This window comes from Amia ocellicauda, chromosome 11 (assembly GCF_036373705.1).
Source record: "Amia ocellicauda isolate fAmiCal2 chromosome 11, fAmiCal2.hap1, whole genome shotgun sequence".
In the NCBI taxonomy this organism is placed as follows: Eukaryota; Metazoa; Chordata; class Actinopteri; order Amiiformes; family Amiidae; genus Amia; species Amia ocellicauda.
The window spans coordinates 13,588,158-13,608,604 of NC_089860.1; the positions used below are offsets into that span (position 1 = coordinate 13,588,158).

Below are 20,447 nucleotides of genomic sequence, written 5' to 3' on the forward strand. Positions count from 1 at the left end.
ATAAAGATTTAAAATATTTAAAAAGCTGTAATTTTTTTTCTTTTTGAAATAATACATTCAACTGTTTACTTTACATTATAACTCTTGGTGACTTTTTAATAAAATAATAATAATAATAATAATAATAATAATAATAATAATAAAAAAACTTAAAAAATGAATCTTAAAATTAAAAATAGAAGTTTAAAAGACCTATGGCCTACACATGATTCATTTATAAACTCCTAATGCAAACAACAAGCTACAGTATCCAGATTTGCAAAAATAAATTACCATATAATTAGCGTATAATTCAGATGCCATTTAGATTAACTTCTGCTAAACAAAACTAAGAAAACATTACAAAAACAATAAAATACAATAGCCAGACAGGGATGTTAAGGTCACAATTTATTTGAATATTTAAAACTCAGGATTATCACTGCTGGACTCTAGAACTAACCAGAAAAAGAAAATGTCCAGATCTTTAACAGCCCAAGCTAATTTGATCAATGTTTTGATTTATTTTTATTACCACATCAACACTTTAATGTAACAGGGATTTGTAAAAAAAAAAAACTAACAAAAAAAAGGACATTTTCCCTCATGTAATCTTTCATACACTGACATTGTACAATGAGATTTTAAGATACAGAAGTAGCATTGGGTCCTAGGTGTAAGGCTGGTGGGTACATTTTTGGCATAGCACTGGCAACAGCACGGTGGAGAACAAGGGTGAGTTAAATCCTGTGATCTGATAAACAGCTCGTCAGTGATTCTTACTAATACTTCCAATGTAAAGTAAAAGGTAAACAGTGCAATACTATATTGTGAGCTACATTGTTAGGATACTGTCCTGGACTTCAGGAAATTAATCCTCCCCTCCACAAATAGCAAGAAGGCCCTTCCGATAGTCTCCTGATGTGTCGCCCTGCGAAGAAAAAATAAAATGAAAGACTGTTAAAATAAAGTGCATGTATAATATGAAGCAAATTGATCAACAACTAAATTAAATCATTAGTATGGAAGTAAATCTGAGCAGAAAACAAAGCAGTGTGGATACATTCTGTATTAAAGCAGTTATTTAATGCATGTGTTAATCCAACTTGTTAATCTAAATGTGTTATTTTTAATTGAATGTATTTTATTTTACCATAGAATGCTCAGAACTATAACTATACTTGAATTTAAACATAAGTAAAAAGAAAATGCTTAAAAATAGTAACATTCAGCAATATTACCATGCTCAGAATCCATCATCCAGGTCTACAAGATTTCAATGTGCTAAGAGAAGTGATAACTAAAGTCTTAAAAAACATTATAATAATCAGCATTATAACTAGTACTGAGGACTACAGAAAATTAGTCCACAGCTAAACATTTTTAGTTTTAAAAATAAATATGGCAACAGTGTTAGTTTGAATTTGACATTGCATGTATGACATGTTACACATGATTTTTTTTATTTTTTTTTTCAAACAGGAGGCATGTAAATCGCCTCATATTTTTGATCTTGCAATGCAGTTCTGAGACAGGAAGTGTAACAACCCTGCGATGAAGCATTCTCGTCTTAGACGCGGCCAATCAACCCCTCCACTGAGAGCGGAAGTGTGTACAGGGGGAATTCCTGGAGAGCTGACTTCAACTTGTCGTCCTCAAACACCCATGGTGCGTTAGAGACCAGTTTAGCTCACAAAAGCAACCATCCAAAAATAGAGCACTATACAATGTAATCATAATAGCCATACAGTAGTGCCGCCACTTTGTATGTCCTCCCTGCAATGCAAGATCTACGTTAACTACACCCAAGAAGCTTTATTTATATATGTGTGCTACGTAACAATAAACTAACTAACACAGAGAGCCTCGACCTTGATGAAGTCATGGAGGGAGGCGTCGTGAAGGTCCTTGAACTCCTTGCGGATATTTAACAGGTCGATCTCACTCCGGGATACCAAGAGCCGGATGAGGGCCCGGTCATCTGTGCCTAATCCCTGAGAGGAAACAGCCCTTGACAGTTACAGTTACCACAAAGACAGACAGACACATAAACCTTTGCTGCTGTTTCTTTGTCCTGTAACACCTGTGATATTATGCATGTTGGCAGCAGTAACTGTTAATACTCACTTGGATTCATATACAGGAAAACCAGTTCACACGAAGTCCAAGTCTAACTACAGTCATAACACATTTATTTTCCACCACCCTCTATTAATATTGAAGAATAATAAATGAGACACGTCTTATATTCCAGCACATCTCCTCCAGTGGTTTGAGGGGGCAAAACATGTTTTACTTACCAATAAGTTGCATCTCTAATGGTATCATGTTTGACATCTGTTTGAGTGTGTTGTGTTTTTGTTAAGTATACATGTCTTCCTATTTTAAGTCCAACTGCTTATAGGATATATATTTAAAAGAAATAGAACACTTTATGATATATCAAAGGGGAAATAGGACTTGTATTGCTGCATCAATCCAAAGAATTAAGGAAGAAAAACATGATTTAAGATAAACAACAAAATGACGCTGAACACAAAAAGTCACAGAATACCTTCATAGCCTTGTAAAGACACTCAGCAAAGAAGGAAGGCTTGTTCTTAATGCTTCGGACTAGAAAAAGAAAATCAGGCGTTACAATTTGACCACAGGAGATTTAAGTTTAAGCAGGTCTAGCCAAACTGCATGAAACCTGTACTCCACTTAAGCACATACACTATCAAAAACCAGCTGAGACAAGTTCATTTATATCTATTCCTACAGAGGTCTGACTACAGAAATAACTTTGTGGTTACAGCCACACAGGTCATCAATCTCACACTGACGTATGACTCTTTCGTAGTACAGAAACCCCTTCACTCATTTCCTGCACTGACCTGTTCAGCTTAAAAAAAGTCAATGGTGATTTCTTGCAGGAACTCACCAATAGCAATCAAGGTGCGCATAAGATCTCCTGACATCTCTTTCCTGATGACTTGCTCAATATCCTTGTTTGTGCACTTTACAAATTCCTGGAACACTGAAAATGAGCAAATGAGAGAAAGCTATTGCATTTGTTAAACTTCATAGAGATCAGAATATATGGACTGTATCGGTACAGGAACTTGCCCACCCACAGTAGATACACACACCACACAACACATATAGACATGCCTTACTCTAAATTACCAAATTGCATTTGATTTACCTCTGCGGAGATGGGGGTAACTCCTGGTACACAGAATACTCAGAAATTTGGTTTCCATGGAGCTAGAATCATCATTGCATGCATCACCTAGTTCCTACATAAAACAGGGTACAAGTTTAGCATTTCTATCACAAAGTTTCATCAGCTTAATTCATATCACTCTTTCCTATGTAGAACATAATTTAACAACTCACCAAACTAAATATGCAAAATGCTACAAAAGACAAAAGTGGAATACTGTTGTTAATTAATTTAACATTATAAATCAGCCAGTAAGTGGGTGTCATAAATCACAATTTCCACACCCAAAACGTGATGGAAACTCAAGGAGCCTTTGGTGAACAAAAAGGCACCATCAGGTCACTAGGCTGGAATTTGGGATTGGTGGGTGGGTCAAAGGTTTTTCTTAGGCAGGGCCCTACATAAAACAAATCGTAAAAGAGACCTCAGATAGGAGGCTTTTACTGCAGATATCTCAGTTTCTTGTGCCGTGTAAAGATATAGGACCTTTAACATTCAATGATCAGAGGCTAACAGTAATACAGATGGATTTAATATTTGCTACAGACGTGTTTCACTCCTTCACATATTTCACATACACTATTTTATCACTTAAATCCTAAAAGAAATAATCACTTACCAGTGCTTCAGCTATAATCTGATAGCACAGTGAAGACAAGAGGGAAATATTGGGAAGGTATTCAACAAAGCAAAAACAGTATTAACAATCTAACATGATTAGATTATAGAGATTATTAACATTATATTACAGCTTGCTTAATTGAAATGAATGAATAATGACAAAGGTAGTTGCTGAAATTCCCCTAGCAATGCACATTCTCTTTGTCAGAGCAACCCCATTATCTTCTTTGCCTTGATACAATTCTTCAGCTATTGTACACTCCATGACTCAACATTTGTGGGACAGAAAGTTAATTGTATTGATTTAATACAGTCTCTCTTTAGACCGAAACGTAAGCATACGCCTGCGTGTGCCTGTGTGGATAAGCAAGTAGGTTTTGGTATGTTTCGCGGAGGTGCCGTTTCACAAAGCCACTCACATGATGAACTGGAAACTGATTTTTGTTTCCCCACCACCAAATAAGAGAACCCAAAAATGACAATTTGTAACATGATCGAGAGTAAATCAAGTGTGTTATGAATAGGAAAAAAACACCTCAGCTGTCCATTCAAAAATATATATTTTTAAAATAAATAATGATCGCACACATTGTTCTATTTATTATTTTTCTGATTGGAGTTTTGTGTCATCTGATTACATACGATGAATGCTAAGCATACAGCAGAAATCCACTGATATTGGATATTGTGCTCATCTCAGATATACTGGTATGGATGTTAAAACAATGCGGTAGCTGTAAATTCACCCAGATGACTTGCTTAAGAAAAGTCTGATGTGTTCCCGTGTTGTAAGCTTTAACAAAAATGCCTGCATCAGCACTGGAAGACTTACTTTGGCATCTTCCTGGGCTTTCTCTATGTCGGCAGGCCCCTCGTCTCGAGCCCCCTGGCAAGGACCATTGTTCAGAAAGTCAGCCGTACACCAACAGCAAGGCAAACGTATTGAAAAAAACAAACAGCATAACATGTTTCAAATGTAATAATTTGATTCTTGACACTTACTTTGACACAGGGGAAATGATTAAATGAACATAATGTTTGTATAGCACCTCATGTTTTGTTTTACTTCAGAGAACATTATAAGTGACAGTATGTATCATTTATCCTCCAAACCCAAGCGACATTACCTGCACCAAGGAAATGAGAACCCTGCAAAAGATCCCTGAAGTGTCTGAGCTGATGGCATCCTCGAGTTTCTTGTGATACGCTGCATGGCACCAGAGAGACAAAACACACACAAGACTATTGCTGTAAGCCTGTTTGCTTCTTCAACTGTCACATGACTCCCTCTGCTGGACATTTAAGCATAAAACAAGGTCACAAAAGACACTGCAATACTACTGGTACAGTAAACTGGTGGATTGTTTTATTATATCACAATTAGTCAACACCACTAATTGCAAGCATTGTATTTTGTTGAGAAATAACTGTAACTGTGGTAACTGTAACAAACAAGGAAGTCACAGGAATACTGGTGAGGCCTACCTATACCACTAACAACCTGAAGACAGTTTAGAGAAACTGGCTTTTGTCTCCTTAAAGTGACATTTCCAAATAGTTTTTTGTATATATTATAACACATTTATAATAAAGTATTAATATCTATTTACTGATGAACTACCCATTCAATCCAGTAAGACAGTATTTTTCCAAGAACAACTTTTCTTACCATTTTTATAAGCTTCATTCATTGCTAGGATCTCTTGGTTGTTTCTTGTAGCTAGGATTTCAATTAAAGCACTTTCGTCTGTACCAGCTCCCTGAAATATAAAGAGGGAGGCTTTGGGTTAAATCTGAAAGAGCATTTTTAGGAGGGTTGTAATTGTGTTTTGGTTCTGCCATTTCTCCTTCTGTTCTCTGGTTTCACAAAATCCTGAATGATTCACTTAGAACCGAATACCTCACGATCATACCCACCACCATCCCACCAAACTACTAAACAAAACCCCTTACAATCCCTTACAAGTACACAATTACTTCCTGCTTTTCCACACCACTATGATCTTGCTAGCAGGTACGCAGCTTGTTTTCATAGGCCCTCACCTCCATGGCTTTCCTCATCATTTTTGCATCAAAGTCTGCTGGAGTCATCATCAAGCCAAGGATCAGTCTGGAGAGGTTCCCAGAGAGCTCGGACTTGAGGTCTGCCATCAGGTTCTGGGGATATCCAGAATAATCATCATCATAAAATGTACGTCAGGTTTCTCTTTGCTTATGTGTGATGCATTATACACTGAACAGCCATAACATTATGACCACCTGCCTAATATTGTGTAGGTCCCCCTTTTGCGGCAAAAAACAGCCCTGACCTGTCGAGGCATGGACTCCACTAGACCTCTGAAGGTGTGCTGTGGTATCTGGCACCAAGATGTTAGCAGCAGATCCTTTAAGTCCTGCAAGTTGCGAGGTGGGGCCTCCATGGATCGGACTTGTTTGTCCAGCACATCCCACAGATGCTCGATTGGATTGAGATCTGGGGAATTTGGAGGCCAAGTCAACACCTTGAACTCGTGATTCATCAGACCAGGCCACCTTCTTCCATTGCTCTGTGGTCCAGTTCTGATGCTCACGTGCCCATTGTAGGAGCGTTCGGCAGTGGACAGGGGTCAGCATGGGCACCCTGACTGGTCTGCGGCTACGCAGCCCCATACGCAACAAACTGCGATGCACTGTGTGTTCTGACACCTTTCTATCAGAACCAGCATGAACTTTTTCAGCAATTTCAGCTACAGTAGCTCGTCTGTTGGATCGGACCACACGGGCCAGCCTTCGCTCCCCACATGCATCAATGAGCCTTGGCCGCCCATGACCCTGTCGCCGGTTCTCCGCTTTTCCTTCCTTGGACCACTTTTGATCGGTACTGACCACTGCAGTCCGGGAACACCCCACAAGAGCTGCAGTTTTGGAGATGCTCTGACCCAGTCGTCTAGCCATTACAATGTGGCCCTTGTCAAAGTCACTCAGATCCTTACGCTTGCCCATTTTGCCTGCCTCTAACACATCAACTTTGAGGACAAAATGTTCACTTGCAGCCTAATATATCCCACCCACTGACAGGTGCCATGATAACGAGATTATCAGTGTTATTCACTTCACCTGTCAGTGGTCATAATGTTATGGCTGTTCGGTGTACGTTGCAATATTGAGTTTCATCATTTCACATTTAAAGAGTCACTTACCCTGCCAAAGTGGGATTTGTACGTCTGCAGAATCTCTTGCCTTTGTGAGTTGCTCCTCTGCGTGATAATGTCTATGATGGTGTCTTCATCGGTGCCTGGATGTGAAGAGTGAGAACATTAACACCACCTTACACAATACAGATTCCTGATCAATTAGTGGGGGTGTGGAACAAACAAAGTAATTAGAGCTTGATCAAATTCAGGAATCAAATAGCTCCTGTAAAGCAGAAGAGGCAAGGCAGGTCGAATGGCCTTCTTTTTTTTGCATGTCTTGCATAATTCTATTCCTTTTACATGTGGACTTACCAAAACCTTTCATGGCTTTCCGGAGAGCCTCGGCGTCACTGCCGGGGTCAAAGTTGTCAGCAGGGTGAATTGTCGCTCTTGACTGCAGTAAGAAAAACAGCAAATGGGGTTCAATCAGATACACAAGAACAACCAACAACCGAAGAGTAGTGTTTAATATTGTGTGCCAGCTCAAACTGCAAAGTCAAGGGGTTGAAGCAGGAAATGCCTTAAGAATGGGTTCAGAAAGAGAAAAAAACAACTGAACTAAAGTGATCTTTAAAAAGCAACACTGATTTATAAAGCATGCAGCAGGTTCTAGTATTCAGTCAGTTAAGTGAAGCTGGGTTTATACAGGTTCATGTATGTGTGAATCACTGCTCGGCGTCAACTAATTTTTTCTTGTGAATCTCTGGCAAGGTAAAGGAGATAGGTGGGGTGTCTATAAAACCTAATTGTGTAATAAACTTGACAAAGAAAGATTAAAAACCAACTCACACAGAGAGTGCACAATCCTTAGCTGCAGCAGTGGTTATTTTAGATTTCTTGTCATGTCAGCATAGAAAAACTTAAAACTATTTATACTGAAGCAATGATGTTATGGTTGTAGGGTGGTATTTGTGACTTTACAGGCGGGGATTCACCTTTGAAACTCACACTAACTTTAATATCTCATTGGATTCTGAGAATGAGATATCAATCTTATCTAACACAACAGAAAGGGACTTTGGGGAAGGTAGACTATGAAAATCTAAAAGTCAAGCTGCACAGCCTAGCAGTTAGCTACAACAGGGATCACGCAGGGCTCAGCACGCTGTGTTAGGGGACATTCAATGCAAGCCCAAAAGGCATCCACTGATCTTCACACTAGAGACCAAACCTCGACGCGGGCCATGGCGCTAAGTTCCCACATCTTGTAGGCTATCTGTGCTGCTTCAGGGAAGAACTCGCCAGCTAGACTGAAACATTAATTAACAACATAGCTGGTCAGTTCAGCAAGCACACCAGGAAGATAGGAAGACCCTGAATTGTGTCCTGGGAATCCCAAAACAAACACAACACTTATTCTATACAATATTTTTGATGTTATGGAAGTAACCCTTGTATTATACAAAGTGGCAGAAAAGTCTAAGAAGCTCTTAGGGCTGGAGGGTCACCCATTTCCTGCAGAGGTACATGGAAAGAGAATACGACTGAGCTGAAAAGCTGAGCTGAAACCATACTCCTTTGGTAATCTGTCCAGAGACAGTTTCTTGTACACGTCACCCCCTGCAATATATTTAACACTTGTATATGGTCACAAATATCAGTCCTAAGGGAATTTTTTATTTTTTTTACATCTGACAATACAATAAATAGTTCTATACACTGAAATGTGATGATTCAAATTGAATAGCCCTCAACTTCAAGAAGCACACACAGAAACAGAAAACATAAATTAAACTAATACATACAAAATAAACTACTAAATTATTACTTTTGATGCTTCCGCACACATATGAGCTGTACCACAGGAGTCTTATCACTAAGGTTTGATCACCATGATGTAGCACTGACTGTTACTGATAGAGTTTAAAAATGTCACTACAGTGCATGGATGTTGCACCTTCTCCTGTCTCTCTCCAGTACTTACTCATCATCGCCTCCACACAGCTTTAGTAAAGTCCTCATATACTCTCCGGAGGTGTCATCCTATTGGAAAACAAGGGACGTACTGTAAATTCCCCCCAAGTATCTATTAATAGTATAGTTTAATCATTGTAAAAATAGATACATATCATTTAAATACGATGGGGAAATGCTTTTAGATAATCAGAACGAATAAAAACAGTACAGTATATTAAATCAAGCATGAAGTCTGGTTCTCTGTAGGTGCCTGGTTATCCACAAGATGCACCAGGGACCACAGGTAAAAGAAAATTGATAAAATGATTCTATGCCTCATTATGGCCGTTCTCAATGTCATACCTTGATCATGTTGTACAGCGATTTCTCATACCGGAGACGGAAGCACTCTCTGATATCAAGCATGTCAATTTCAGAGCGGTTGACCATGATTCTGATTAAGGTTTTGTCAGCTGTGCCCAGACCCTGGGAGAAAGAACACATATTGCACATAGTCCACTGTCTACACACAACAGCTATAATACAAACTCTATGATAACAAACAAAAAAACTGTAGTGATTATCGTCTTCAATTATTTATTCTATTATTTACCTTCATAGATTTGTAGAGCCTCTTTGCAAAATACATCGATCGGCTCTGGATACACTCCACTACACCAGAGACAAGAACATGCGTAATTTATATTTGCTTGTTTCATAGACTTTAGATTAAACACACAATCAAAAAACAATGCAGAGGTGGCTTTTCATATGAGGGTAATAAACTTAATAAATTTAATTCTCACCAATGGCCAGCATGAGTTTCTGGAAGTCACCAGACAGCTCACTTTTAATGCTGCTCTCTATCTCCTTCTCTGCAATCCTCTGGTATTCATCAAACACTAAAAGACAAGTGACAGAAGCCGTGACATAGCGGGGAGATCCTGTTTTGTATGCATGAGAGTGCAGCTCTTCAGTGCTACGTTTAGAACTGTCAATTTAAATTATTTAGCTTGAGATGTTATGCAAATGTACAATATTCTTTTCATTACAAGAGCAAAGGGAAATCCGAGAGACTTGTGTCCTATAGGACTGGCAAACTGGTAATATATTATAATTGAAAATCATATTCAACATTATGGTACTCACCCAGTTGAAGGTGAGTGACACTCCGGTTGCCCAGAATGGTGATGAATTTGGCTTCATCAGTGCCCCACTGTGCCTCCCCAGCTTCATACAAGTCCTGAAGAGATCATGATTTTGGTGGAAGAGCACCGTAAGCGTGGGTAAGGAAGGAAGATATTTCAGATTGAAGTGGCAAACGCATTTGTGTTAAAATAGAAAACTATCTTTAAGGCAGAAGATCCACATTTACATGACATTATCTCCATTGATGTCCAGAACTACACGCACCTCTCTCGTTCGCTACATAAAGTCATACACCCGTTTCTGTATGGATAATAAGGTAAAACATTTTTTTCTACACAGCCACAGAACTAGGATATACAGTTGTGCATGCATGTATTAGAAAGGTGCTCATAAGTAGAGTAAACAATAATAATAATAATAATAATAATAATAATAATAATAATAATAATAATAATAGGGTGGAATGTTGTCTCTGACCTGAGCATCCTGCTCAACGAGGTCCTCGCTAACCACATCGTCCTCCTCTCGAGTCCCCTGTGAAACCAAACACCTGGTCAAAACCTTTCAACAACTAACAGATGGGCTGCTGTTTAAATAAAACAAAAAGGCTACAAAGCTACACACAAAAAGCTTTTGAAGTTTCCAGTACATGCACCAGACCAGGCGAACACACCTGTGTATAGCATATCATTCTGCATTGTCATACTGATCAACACTGTGAGGGTTGCCGTGTATTTTCAACCCTTCTTGTCGATCCTGCTTCTGGTGGGCACTATTCAGATCAGTTGAGCTGATAGAGAGATGGCGTGATGACCATATTAACTGAATACAGATTAAAAATCTAATCCCACTGTGCTGGGGAAAGCTTTTTCTATTTGGTCACTACCATGTCAGTCCCGAATATCTGGTTTATGAATTAATCTCAGTAGTCCCTTATTTTTTAATAGATGACTAGTGGCGTTAGTTTCTTGGGCTTTCTTAGAAATGAAGCAGCACAGACACTTTTAATGCGGTTCTGAAGCAATCAAATATGATTCAGGTTACTCTCCGGATATAACTGCTGCGCCAAAACAGTTATTTCGTTTGCTGATAAAAAACAGAAGCCTGCTAAGCTGATTTAGCACGGATCTGACTAATAACATAGTCATCCTAAACTAAATAATGTCACTATAAACAAGCAGCTATGATGTTTTCACCACCGAGTCATGGAAAAATTTTAATCTGGAAAAGGAAGACAAGAGAACACTGACCTGAAGTAAAACAATCAGCATTTTCTTGAAATGTCCTGAGGTGTCTCCTACAATATCCGCTTCAATGTCTCTGTCATAAGCTGTGGGGGGGAGGGGGGCAGAGAGGAGAAATGGTTTACATTGATACCTGCATGATAAAACCTTAATTGTGATATCTCAGATCCAAGATTAAGCTTTCCTACAGTTCATGGAAGGAGAAATGTATTTTTACTGAAAGGTATTTCGTTTTCCCTATTCATACATCAGGTATAGACAGAATTTTCAGAGAAAACCTAAATTTTCCTTTCTAATTTCCCAAGTCCAAACCTTCTCCTGTCTTGCTTCAAATGTGAGCACATACCTACACTGAAATGTACTATATTGTCTTACCATCTTTGTATGCATTAACCAAGTCATGGATCTGCTTGTTGGTTCTGGAGGCCAGAATTTCAATTAGACACTTCTCATCTGTCCCTAAACCCTGGAAAACGAGACAATTCACACCTAGTCAAATATTTATGAACACATTTTCAAGCGAAGTCCTGCCGAGAGACCAAAGACTTTTGTGATGCAGAATAACTCTGAGAAAAGCCAAGCATGATCGGAACTGCCCATATCCACCTTGTCAGATACTTACACATGCACAACTATTGATATTGTAGTTCAGGGGCAGGGCACTTCAGAGCCTCAATAAGCCTGCCTAAGATGTTGGCAGAATACCAAAATAATACCAGGGAGTATATTCCCTTCTGGTTTAGTCTCATACAGTACATTCACAGTATTTGTTTTTAGATTACTTACTTTCTGCAATGCACCTCTAAGGAAATCTGATAGAAAGGCTCTGAATTTCCATGCAAATGTCGTCTACTCAAACTAATTTGGGTGAAAGGTTCAGGCTTGCCCGCAGCACCACAGTTTAGCAGCTGCTGAGCAAGACTAGAATATTCATCATAGCACACAACAGAAAACAGGAGCTGCAAAGTCACATGTGTTCAGCGTTCAGCACGAACCCACGCCGTCGTGTGCTATTGGATAATGCGTTAAGCACGAATGGGTAAAGAACTCTTATTAGTCAGCGGAAAAAAACATTCAGTATGTCTGTACCGCTGAATTAATAGTTCAATCACCGACTGGGGCCATCTTTCCTTCCATCTGTTTTGTAGCACATTCACTGCCTCTCACCTCAACGGCATCTTTGATTTCCTTGGCATCTTGATACGCAGGAGCCCTCATCAGACTTACTATCAAGCGTTCAAAATGGCCCGTCAGCTCATATTTGAGGTCTCCAATAAGGTCCTAGGGAAGAGGTGTGTAAAATAACCATAACCTTTAGTTTACCAAGATTGTTCTTTATTTATTGTTTTTTTTTCAGATGCTTTTTATGGCTGGGAAGGACCTACATTTAAAGTTCAGACTTTTAAAAATTAGACAATAGTTTGTTAACAGATACATAAAGGCAATCACAATCTGCCACCTTTTAGAGAGAAAGAAAGTACAACAGACACAAATGGCACACACACACCAACATCAAACACACACTATCACAGTTATCTTTCACAAATGTCATGTACCTTTCCGTACTGAGACTTGTAGGCTACACAGATAGACTGTCTCTGTTGATTGCTCCTGGAAGTAATTAGATCTATAATAGTTTCTTTGTCGCTGCCTGAAAGGGAAAAACATCAGGATGAAAAATTGCTTCTTCAGTTGCAGTAGCAAGGAGTTGTTTTTTTAATCCTCAAACTTTAAATCAACCCATAGCAAAAGCCCATATCTTACCTAAGTATGAAACACTTTCCTGTGACCCAGTAAAAAAACAATATCTGCAGTCTTTGTTTCTTATTGCAGGGGTGTTTACTTATAGACTGGTTAATGATCATCTTCTGAAAATGCTTCACTAATGAAGCATTTACATCTAATTCCTTCAATATACTTACTGTCCCTGCAGAGACACCAAAAACTCACCAATTCCTTTCATAGCCTTATACAGCACTTCAGCATCAATGTGGGCGTCAAAATCCGGAAAATCGGTAATGGTGCCTCTGTATTTAGATCCCTGCTGGAGAAACAATAGATCTTACTTCAAAACCAAGTCCTTTACATAATACTGTTCCTTATCAGTAATAAAAAAATGGACCCTTACAATGTTAGTAATAATGTTATAACAATACTAATAGTTATGTATTACTTTAAACTCTCGTATTTTACTGTGCTGTGAATGGAGTTCTTCATAGACTTTAATCACAAGTCAAATAACAGCTCTCTGGCAGTTCCAAAAATATCACAATAGAGATATTTTTAAGGGGAAAAACTGTGTTCACACATTCACAAAATCCTGAAAGTTTTTGTCTTTAACTATTGCAGAGGACCAACCACAAGAAATCACAAGGCCCATTCTGTGTGTAATTGTAATTGCACAGTTCATGACTAATTACAAATGACTAGCCATCCTGTACCGTAGATTCTCCGCTTCCTGATCTTTACCACACTGTGCCCAGGCTCTCGCTCCTGCAACCAATCTTGTCACCCCAGCCTCCTTGGGAGGGGGGGCATTAGCAGGCAGCTGACACCTGTCATACTAGTGGGACTCTGGTTTATTCAGCAGCCCCTTTGTTGAATAAATGGTGTGTCAGTGTTTGTGGTGTCCGGTTACACAGAGCTGCCTCAAAGCTCTATAGGGTTTGCTTTCTCCATTTCAATACTGCAAGTCTCTGGTCCTCAGAATGTCATGTTATAGGGCTTCAGGTTGCACATGGATTCGGGGGCTAAATGCTGCAAGTAGGCATCATAAATTATTCTTTATCTAGTATTACAGTGAACAATTATCTCTTGTAATTTCAGGGTTAAAAGGCTTGGGTTTCACGGTACTTCTACCTCTGCTTTAATGCACAGCCACATGCAATGGCTTGTCGTCTTGAATTAAACAAAGGATTGCTTGAAGGTACATCTAGTTATAGGAATTGAATTAAATAAGGTGTTTATAGCTAAAAAAGACACTGAAGTTAATCTAAAGATATGCACAACTGCTACAATCGAGGACAGTGCCATTTCATGAGTGGCCATTTCTCATGCATTTACAGTCACTTTAAAATTCAGAATAATTGTGTTCCATTTATGACAGAAAACCCCATAACAAGAACAGCCTTCCTCAATTGAAATCATTGAAGCCCTGGATTATTTTGATGCAGTGCAGGATTAAATTTCAATCCACCGGCTCCATTTCTAAAGCAGGTACAGAAACCAATGCTCCATAGCTCGCTTGTTCACTCTTTCACTTTAAGACCGTCCTCCTCTGCAGCACGCTCGACGGGACCACGGCTCATTTTTATCTGCAGCCTCTCTCAGCACTGTCCAGACATTGCCAACGCCCACACAACGCAACTGTCGCAAGAGGCCCATCAATCCCACAAATCAATTGGGCTTAGAGCCAGACTACCAGTTTCTTTCCGTAAACACCATTATTACGTTGAGTCTGATGTTAATAAGGGAGTCTGATGTTCAAAGCAAGCTGGTGCAGAATCATCACTCTGCTGAACAGCTGCCATTTAAATTACGCTAATAACAAAAACAGATGAGGAATGAGTTTCACCTGTTCTGAGGACCGGGCTAGGCCTTGTTGTACTCTCACTGTACCTAACATGGGTTACTAAATATTGCTGTAACAGAAGGGCATGCAATGAATAATTGGTGTAATTTACTAGAGTGTCTGATACTGTTCTTTGCATTAGATCTGGTGTTATTCTTATCACATACAACTAAGTTGTGCTCTTCAAAACAGATTTATATTCCAGTGTATTTTTGATTCATTTTGATATACCTAAAAGAACAGGTAGATAGATCAATATATAGTCAAGATAAGAACTTTCCCACTGTCATGTGAAGACATTCCTGCACCCAATCTCTTACCTTTCCCTTAGCTGCCATGCTGTCTGAGCAATAAGGTTATAGTCAGCTCAACTGGAAATCTGTGGGTTTAAAAAATAAAATCATAAGAATAAAGGTGCTTCATAATCAGATTTATACTTAAGAAAACAATATAGTGGCATACGTCCACAGCCTTCACTCTTGGGTGTGTACACTCGACTGCAGCCTGTGGACATATGCCACTCTAATGCCTCTTTAAGACACTCTGTTTCTGTTAACTCTTTACCCCACTGCAGTGGAGGCTGGAAACACTGCATTGTGAGCAGGCCAAGATAATGTTGCAGCTTCCCATAACCAAATGCTTCACTGGCATGTAATGCAATGCAAATCGATTGTCCTAACAGCAATAACAAAAATATTGATGAGACAAACCATCTCTGATTTTCTGTTGTAGCTTAGAACATACAAAATGTGTCTTATATGTTTTGAGACAACTTTCACAATAAACAAACAATGATTTCTGCATCAAAAAAGCCTACATTGTCATCCGTTCTGCACAGAAAATATATATTATAATCGTTATAATCTGTTTGCAATTGATACATGCAATACATACATTCTTTAATAAAATGATGAAGATTGTTATATGATTTGTGCAACACTCTCATTCACACAACACCTACTAGGCTAACATTTTAGACATACTTATTGAATTCCAGCTACATATGTTCAATTAAGTTAGAAAAAGAAAGCTTGACACAAGAATCTAAACATGCATGCCGGCTGCACAGTGCTGCATGGTGACACACTGCTGGAAAATCTAGCCTTGGCAGAAGGCCCAGCTGCACGTTAACTAACACAGAAATATCTTTCATCAAACATGATGTTCACATATTGATCAACTTAAAGTACTAAACAAGAAATTATTCCTCTCAAGCACTAAAGAGATAAACATAATGCAAACATATTTAGGCAGAGACTGGTCTGTTAAAGTTGGGAACATTTCAGCCCCCCAGAGAACATAACTTACAAGTCATCTTTAACCAAATAAGGTGACTAAACGTTAGCACTTGGACGTTTTCTCTCGAGACAATAATAAACACTTAATACCAACCTCCACTGTCTTGAAAGGCGTTATTTAAATATGATCCCTATTTTTCAAGCACAAGTAATAGATAAGTCTAAAAGCTGTGAATTTTCCAGCATCTACATTTTGTTGGATTTCCTTCCAAAACAGTGGGAAGTACAAGTGCTTACATACATTTAGAAATGTACACTTCACAAAGATAGGCTATTCATTCCACCAGCTGTTCCTGGCCTGTTTGTGCTATTTAGGAAGGTGGTATTTTATTAGGGTGGAGCTTGGTGGTGGTCATACAGTACTAGCATTCAGAGATCCACTGCAGTAGCAAATGTACATATTTATATAGACATATATCATTTGTATGTCATATATTTATATGAACAAAGGTGTTTAACAAAAAACTAAAAAAACTAAAATGACCTTCTTAAACATGTATCAGTATACATGTATTTAAAAATAATAAATACATACACTCATTACTATAACTATAAAACAGAAGTGGTCTTTTATCAGCTGCTCATTTTAGCAATGCAGCCCTGTACATCAGAGGGGTTCACCTGTGCAAGATGTCACTTCCAACAAACTGTAAAAAAAAAAAGTAATCTGATCATAAAGCAACCCTAACACTGTCAGTTGTACATACATATCAGATATAATCTTTCCCTACTTCAGTCACTCATTCTAACTGCACTTAAGTAAATGCACCGTTACTTGACTGTAATAATAATAATAATAACAACTCACATAGCTGATAATGTGGTAAGGCTGGACTGTGTGAAGCACGGTAGCTGCTCGCTGTCTTCTGCACCGCTGTCCAGCTCTGCAGACCCGACACTGCAGCTGCTCCCAGCTCTGCCCATCTCAGGCTCCATGACGTCACACGCCTTTTCGGGAGCTGGGAGACGTCTGATGGCTGCAGTCTGCATACTTACTGGATTACTTAGGGGAAACCACTACATGTATGTAGGTGTCCTAGAAGAATATTCAATCTCGTAACGGCAGCCACATAATCCAATATGCACGTCCACGTCGGGAAATGTATCTATTTATACAAATAAAGTCATAATATAATACAACTGCATTAGCAATTGCATTTTTTTTTTTATTAATAAATATTATATTTATTTTCTCAATTGCAAACAAAAACAAGACATAGCAAAGGCTCAGACAAATACTTTCAGTGCAAATAGTATAGGTCAGTAATACAAAATGGAAAGGAATAAGACAAAAATATATATAGCATGAACTTACTATACAGAGTCTAAGCCCACCCAATGTAAAAACAAAAATGCAAAAAAAGAGAAAACACTGACCCACAAAACTATTCTTAGTCTAGATACATGTGAAGATGAAACCCTGTTATATCTAAGGTGTGTTATGTACACCGATCAGCCATAACATTATGACCACCTGCCTAATTATGTCCCCCTTTCGCCGACAAAACAGCCCTGACCTGTCGAGGCATGGACTCCACTAGACCTCTGAAGGTGTGCTGTGGTATCTGGCACCAAGACGTTAGCAGCAGATCCTTTAAGTCCTGTAAGTTGCGAGGTGGGGTCTCCATGGATCGGACTTGTTTGTCCAGCACATCCCACAGATGCTCGATTGGATTGAGATCTGGGGAATTTGGAGGCCAAGTCAACACCTTGAACTCGTGATTCATCAGACCAGGCCACCTTCTTCCATTGCTCCGTGGTCCAGTTCTGATGCTCACGTGCCCATTGTAGGCGCTTTCGGCAGTAGACAGGGGTCAGCATGGGCACCCTGACTGGTCTGTGGCTACGCAGCCCCATACGCAACAAACTCCGATGCACTGTGAGTTCTGACACCTTTCTATCAGAACCAGCATTAACTTTTTCAGCAATTTTAGCTACAGTAGCTCGTCTGTTGGATCAGACCACACGGGTCAGCCTTCGCTCCCCACATGCATCAATGAGCATTGGCTGCCTATGACCCTGTCGCCAGTTCAGCGCTTTTCCTTCCTTGGACCACTTTTGATCGGTACTGACCACTGCAGACCGGGAACACCCCACAAGAGCTGCAGTTTTGGAGATGCTCTGACCCAGTTGTCTAGCCATCACAATTTGGCCCTTGTCAAAGTCGCTCTTATCTTTACGCTTGCCCATTTTTCCTGCTTCTAACACATCAACTTTGAGGACAAAATGTTCACTTGCTGCCTAATATATCCCACCCACTGACAGGTGCCATGATAACGAGATTATCAGTGTTATTCACTTCACCTGTCAGTGGTCATAATGTTATGGCTGATCGGTGATCCCGGGTGACCATGGTAAATGCTTAGTGACTTATTTCCCTTCCTTTGCATTTTGAGAAAAAACATTAACATCATTTAGCATCCATAGCACAGTAATGTTGGGAGAGTGAGGCCTGGGGCAGCCATGGTTAACTAATTGGATGTCAAGTACATAAAACATTTACCAGCGCATAGCAAGCACAGAAATGGGGCGAAAGTGTCAAATTGAAGTTTCTAAAGAAAATCGCTACATTTCTCTTCAGTGTTTGGACCATTAGAAATGTGTTTTCCCTCTTAAAAAGCACAACATTGCAGTCAACATGAGTTGGACACACAGATTACTTCACAGCAACTGTGAGAGCTGATGCATAACTCACTCTGTTGGCATCTCCGAATTCCGTTCTATTCCTGTCGTGCAGCAGCCCTTCCAGTAACAGGCTGTGGAATGAAATGGCATAGCAGAGAGCGCAGAGACAGGAGAGAGGGTGGGACACCTTCACAGAAATCGCTCTGCTTCTGCCCCTCTCTGCCACCCACAAGCACAACTCAGACTTGAAGGACTAGGATGACTCAGCACCCAGGAATAGCTTCCACAATTGGAAGTCTGCATAGTATTTCAGAGTGTTTTCTGTCGTCATTTCCAGCCTGTTTCCGGTGACCCACAATATTTCATTATCCTGAGGCCAGCTTTTCTAGTTTGTGTTGGTTTATTTTGTTGTACAGTGTGTTTAAGCAACATGACAACTTAACTAGATATACCTAATTCCTTATGAATGTGCAAGGATTTACTGTAATTACATATTTTTCTTTCAGTTTCTATCAGGACTAATTCAAATGTTAAGAACTGTAATCTGAATTTGGAGAATTTCTATTGTTCAATATGTTATGTTCTGTATAATTGTTCACTGCTGGTAGAACTCAATATAATTTAAGAATAATAAAACATACATTTACAACATTATTTATTTATTTAATACAACAATAGTCCCTTTTAAACTATGTCTCCTCTAGAATGGCAGATTTTTAGCTCATGATATCCGTTTTTGCCAGTTGAAATCAAATACTGAGGTCTACCCTCTAGTGGTAACTTCATTTTATTGCAACTTCAAATGCAATTTCAGTGCAACCTTTGATACAGTTGACCAAACCATCTTACTTTTGTAGTGGTTTAAATGACTACCTGACATAAAACAATTTGTTCAAATTGGTCACTGCTCCTCCTCAGCAAAGTTGGTCACACCTGGCATCCTGCCGGGTTCGGTTCTCCGTAGGGGTGTGCACCTTTAGCTTCATGACAATACGTTCCTCTATTCCAGTGGTTTTCAAAGCCTGTCCTGGCATACCCCCGTGTCTGCTGGTTTTTGTTCCTGCTGAGGTGTCAGTTACTTAATTGAGCCCTTATCTTAAATATTTTAACCTGTTTAAGAGTTGAGGACAATAGCATGGTTCTTAAAAGAAGCTTGTTATTAGTTTAATTAGAGCTTCAATTAATTAAGAAATCAGTTGGAACAAAACCCAGCAGATACAGGGTATGCGAGGACTGGAAATGAAAACCACTGCTTCATACAATAGTATCACAATACAACAAAAAAGCACTACACTTTGCTCATTAGTATAATCTAGTAATGGTAACTACATTCCCCAATAATTATAATGTTGATTTAACATTATTTAATCTCATTACCATTAGCAAGAACAGATCAAACATATTACTCATTCGTCAATAAAGAAATAGGATACCAAACAATCATCTTGACATCTTGATTTTTTCATAACTAGGTCCCATTGTTTTGATTATTTATATGTTTATCAAATTCTTTGTAAATATGGTATCAGTTTTTATTTCTATGCTGATGACACTCAAATGTATGTTCACACTAAATCTGACATTGATTAAGCACTATCTACAATGGCACACTGCTTAGATGATGTGAAAAAATATATGCAACCAAATTGTCTACATCTGAACTCAGTCCAAGCGCTCAGGTCA

At 39.0% G+C, this 20,447-nt stretch overlaps 1 protein-coding gene across 5 annotated transcripts; it reads right to left on the reverse strand.

Moving 5' to 3' along the window:
- Positions 1-377: 377 nt before the first annotated feature.
- Positions 378-17,056, reverse strand: anxa6 (annexin A6). 5 transcript variants are annotated; one of them, XM_066716606.1, is made up of 26 exons: positions 16,948-17,056; positions 15,162-15,220; positions 13,221-13,311; positions 12,827-12,921; positions 12,438-12,551; positions 11,646-11,736; positions 11,277-11,356; positions 10,504-10,560; positions 10,027-10,120; positions 9,684-9,779; positions 9,491-9,549; positions 9,241-9,363; positions 8,906-8,964; positions 8,153-8,231; positions 7,294-7,375; positions 6,988-7,082; positions 5,852-5,965; positions 5,478-5,568; positions 4,936-5,015; positions 4,641-4,694; positions 3,807-3,824; positions 3,167-3,260; positions 2,903-2,998; positions 2,534-2,592; positions 1,836-1,973; positions 378-910 (listed from the first exon to the last, which is right to left on the reverse strand). In XM_066716606.1, exons 2-26 carry the CDS (start codon positions 15,177-15,179, stop codon positions 851-853), a joined length of 2,037 nt encoding a protein of 678 aa, XP_066572703.1. In that variant the 5' UTR covers positions 15,180-15,220; positions 16,948-17,056; the 3' UTR covers positions 378-850. The 5 variants fall into 5 exon arrangements, with proteins under 5 accessions (XP_066572703.1, XP_066572704.1, XP_066572702.1 ...); XM_066716607.1 differs by having other exon boundaries at positions 1,851-1,973; positions 13,221-13,314; XM_066716605.1 differs by having other exon boundaries at positions 13,221-13,314.
- Between the last annotated feature and the right edge of the window lie 3,391 nt (positions 17,057-20,447).

Bases quoted from the DNA above. Each gene is read 5' to 3' on its own strand.
- anxa6 (XM_066716605.1), bottom strand. The intron at 10,121-10,503 runs GTCAGAGACAAC...TGATCTCTTCAG, and splicing joins TCGTTGAGCAGGATGCTCAG to GACTTGTATGAAGCTGGGGA. The intron at 9,780-10,026 runs GTGAGTACCATA...CTTGTCTTTTAG, and splicing joins TGTCACTCACCTTCAACTGG to TGTTTGATGAATACCAGAGG.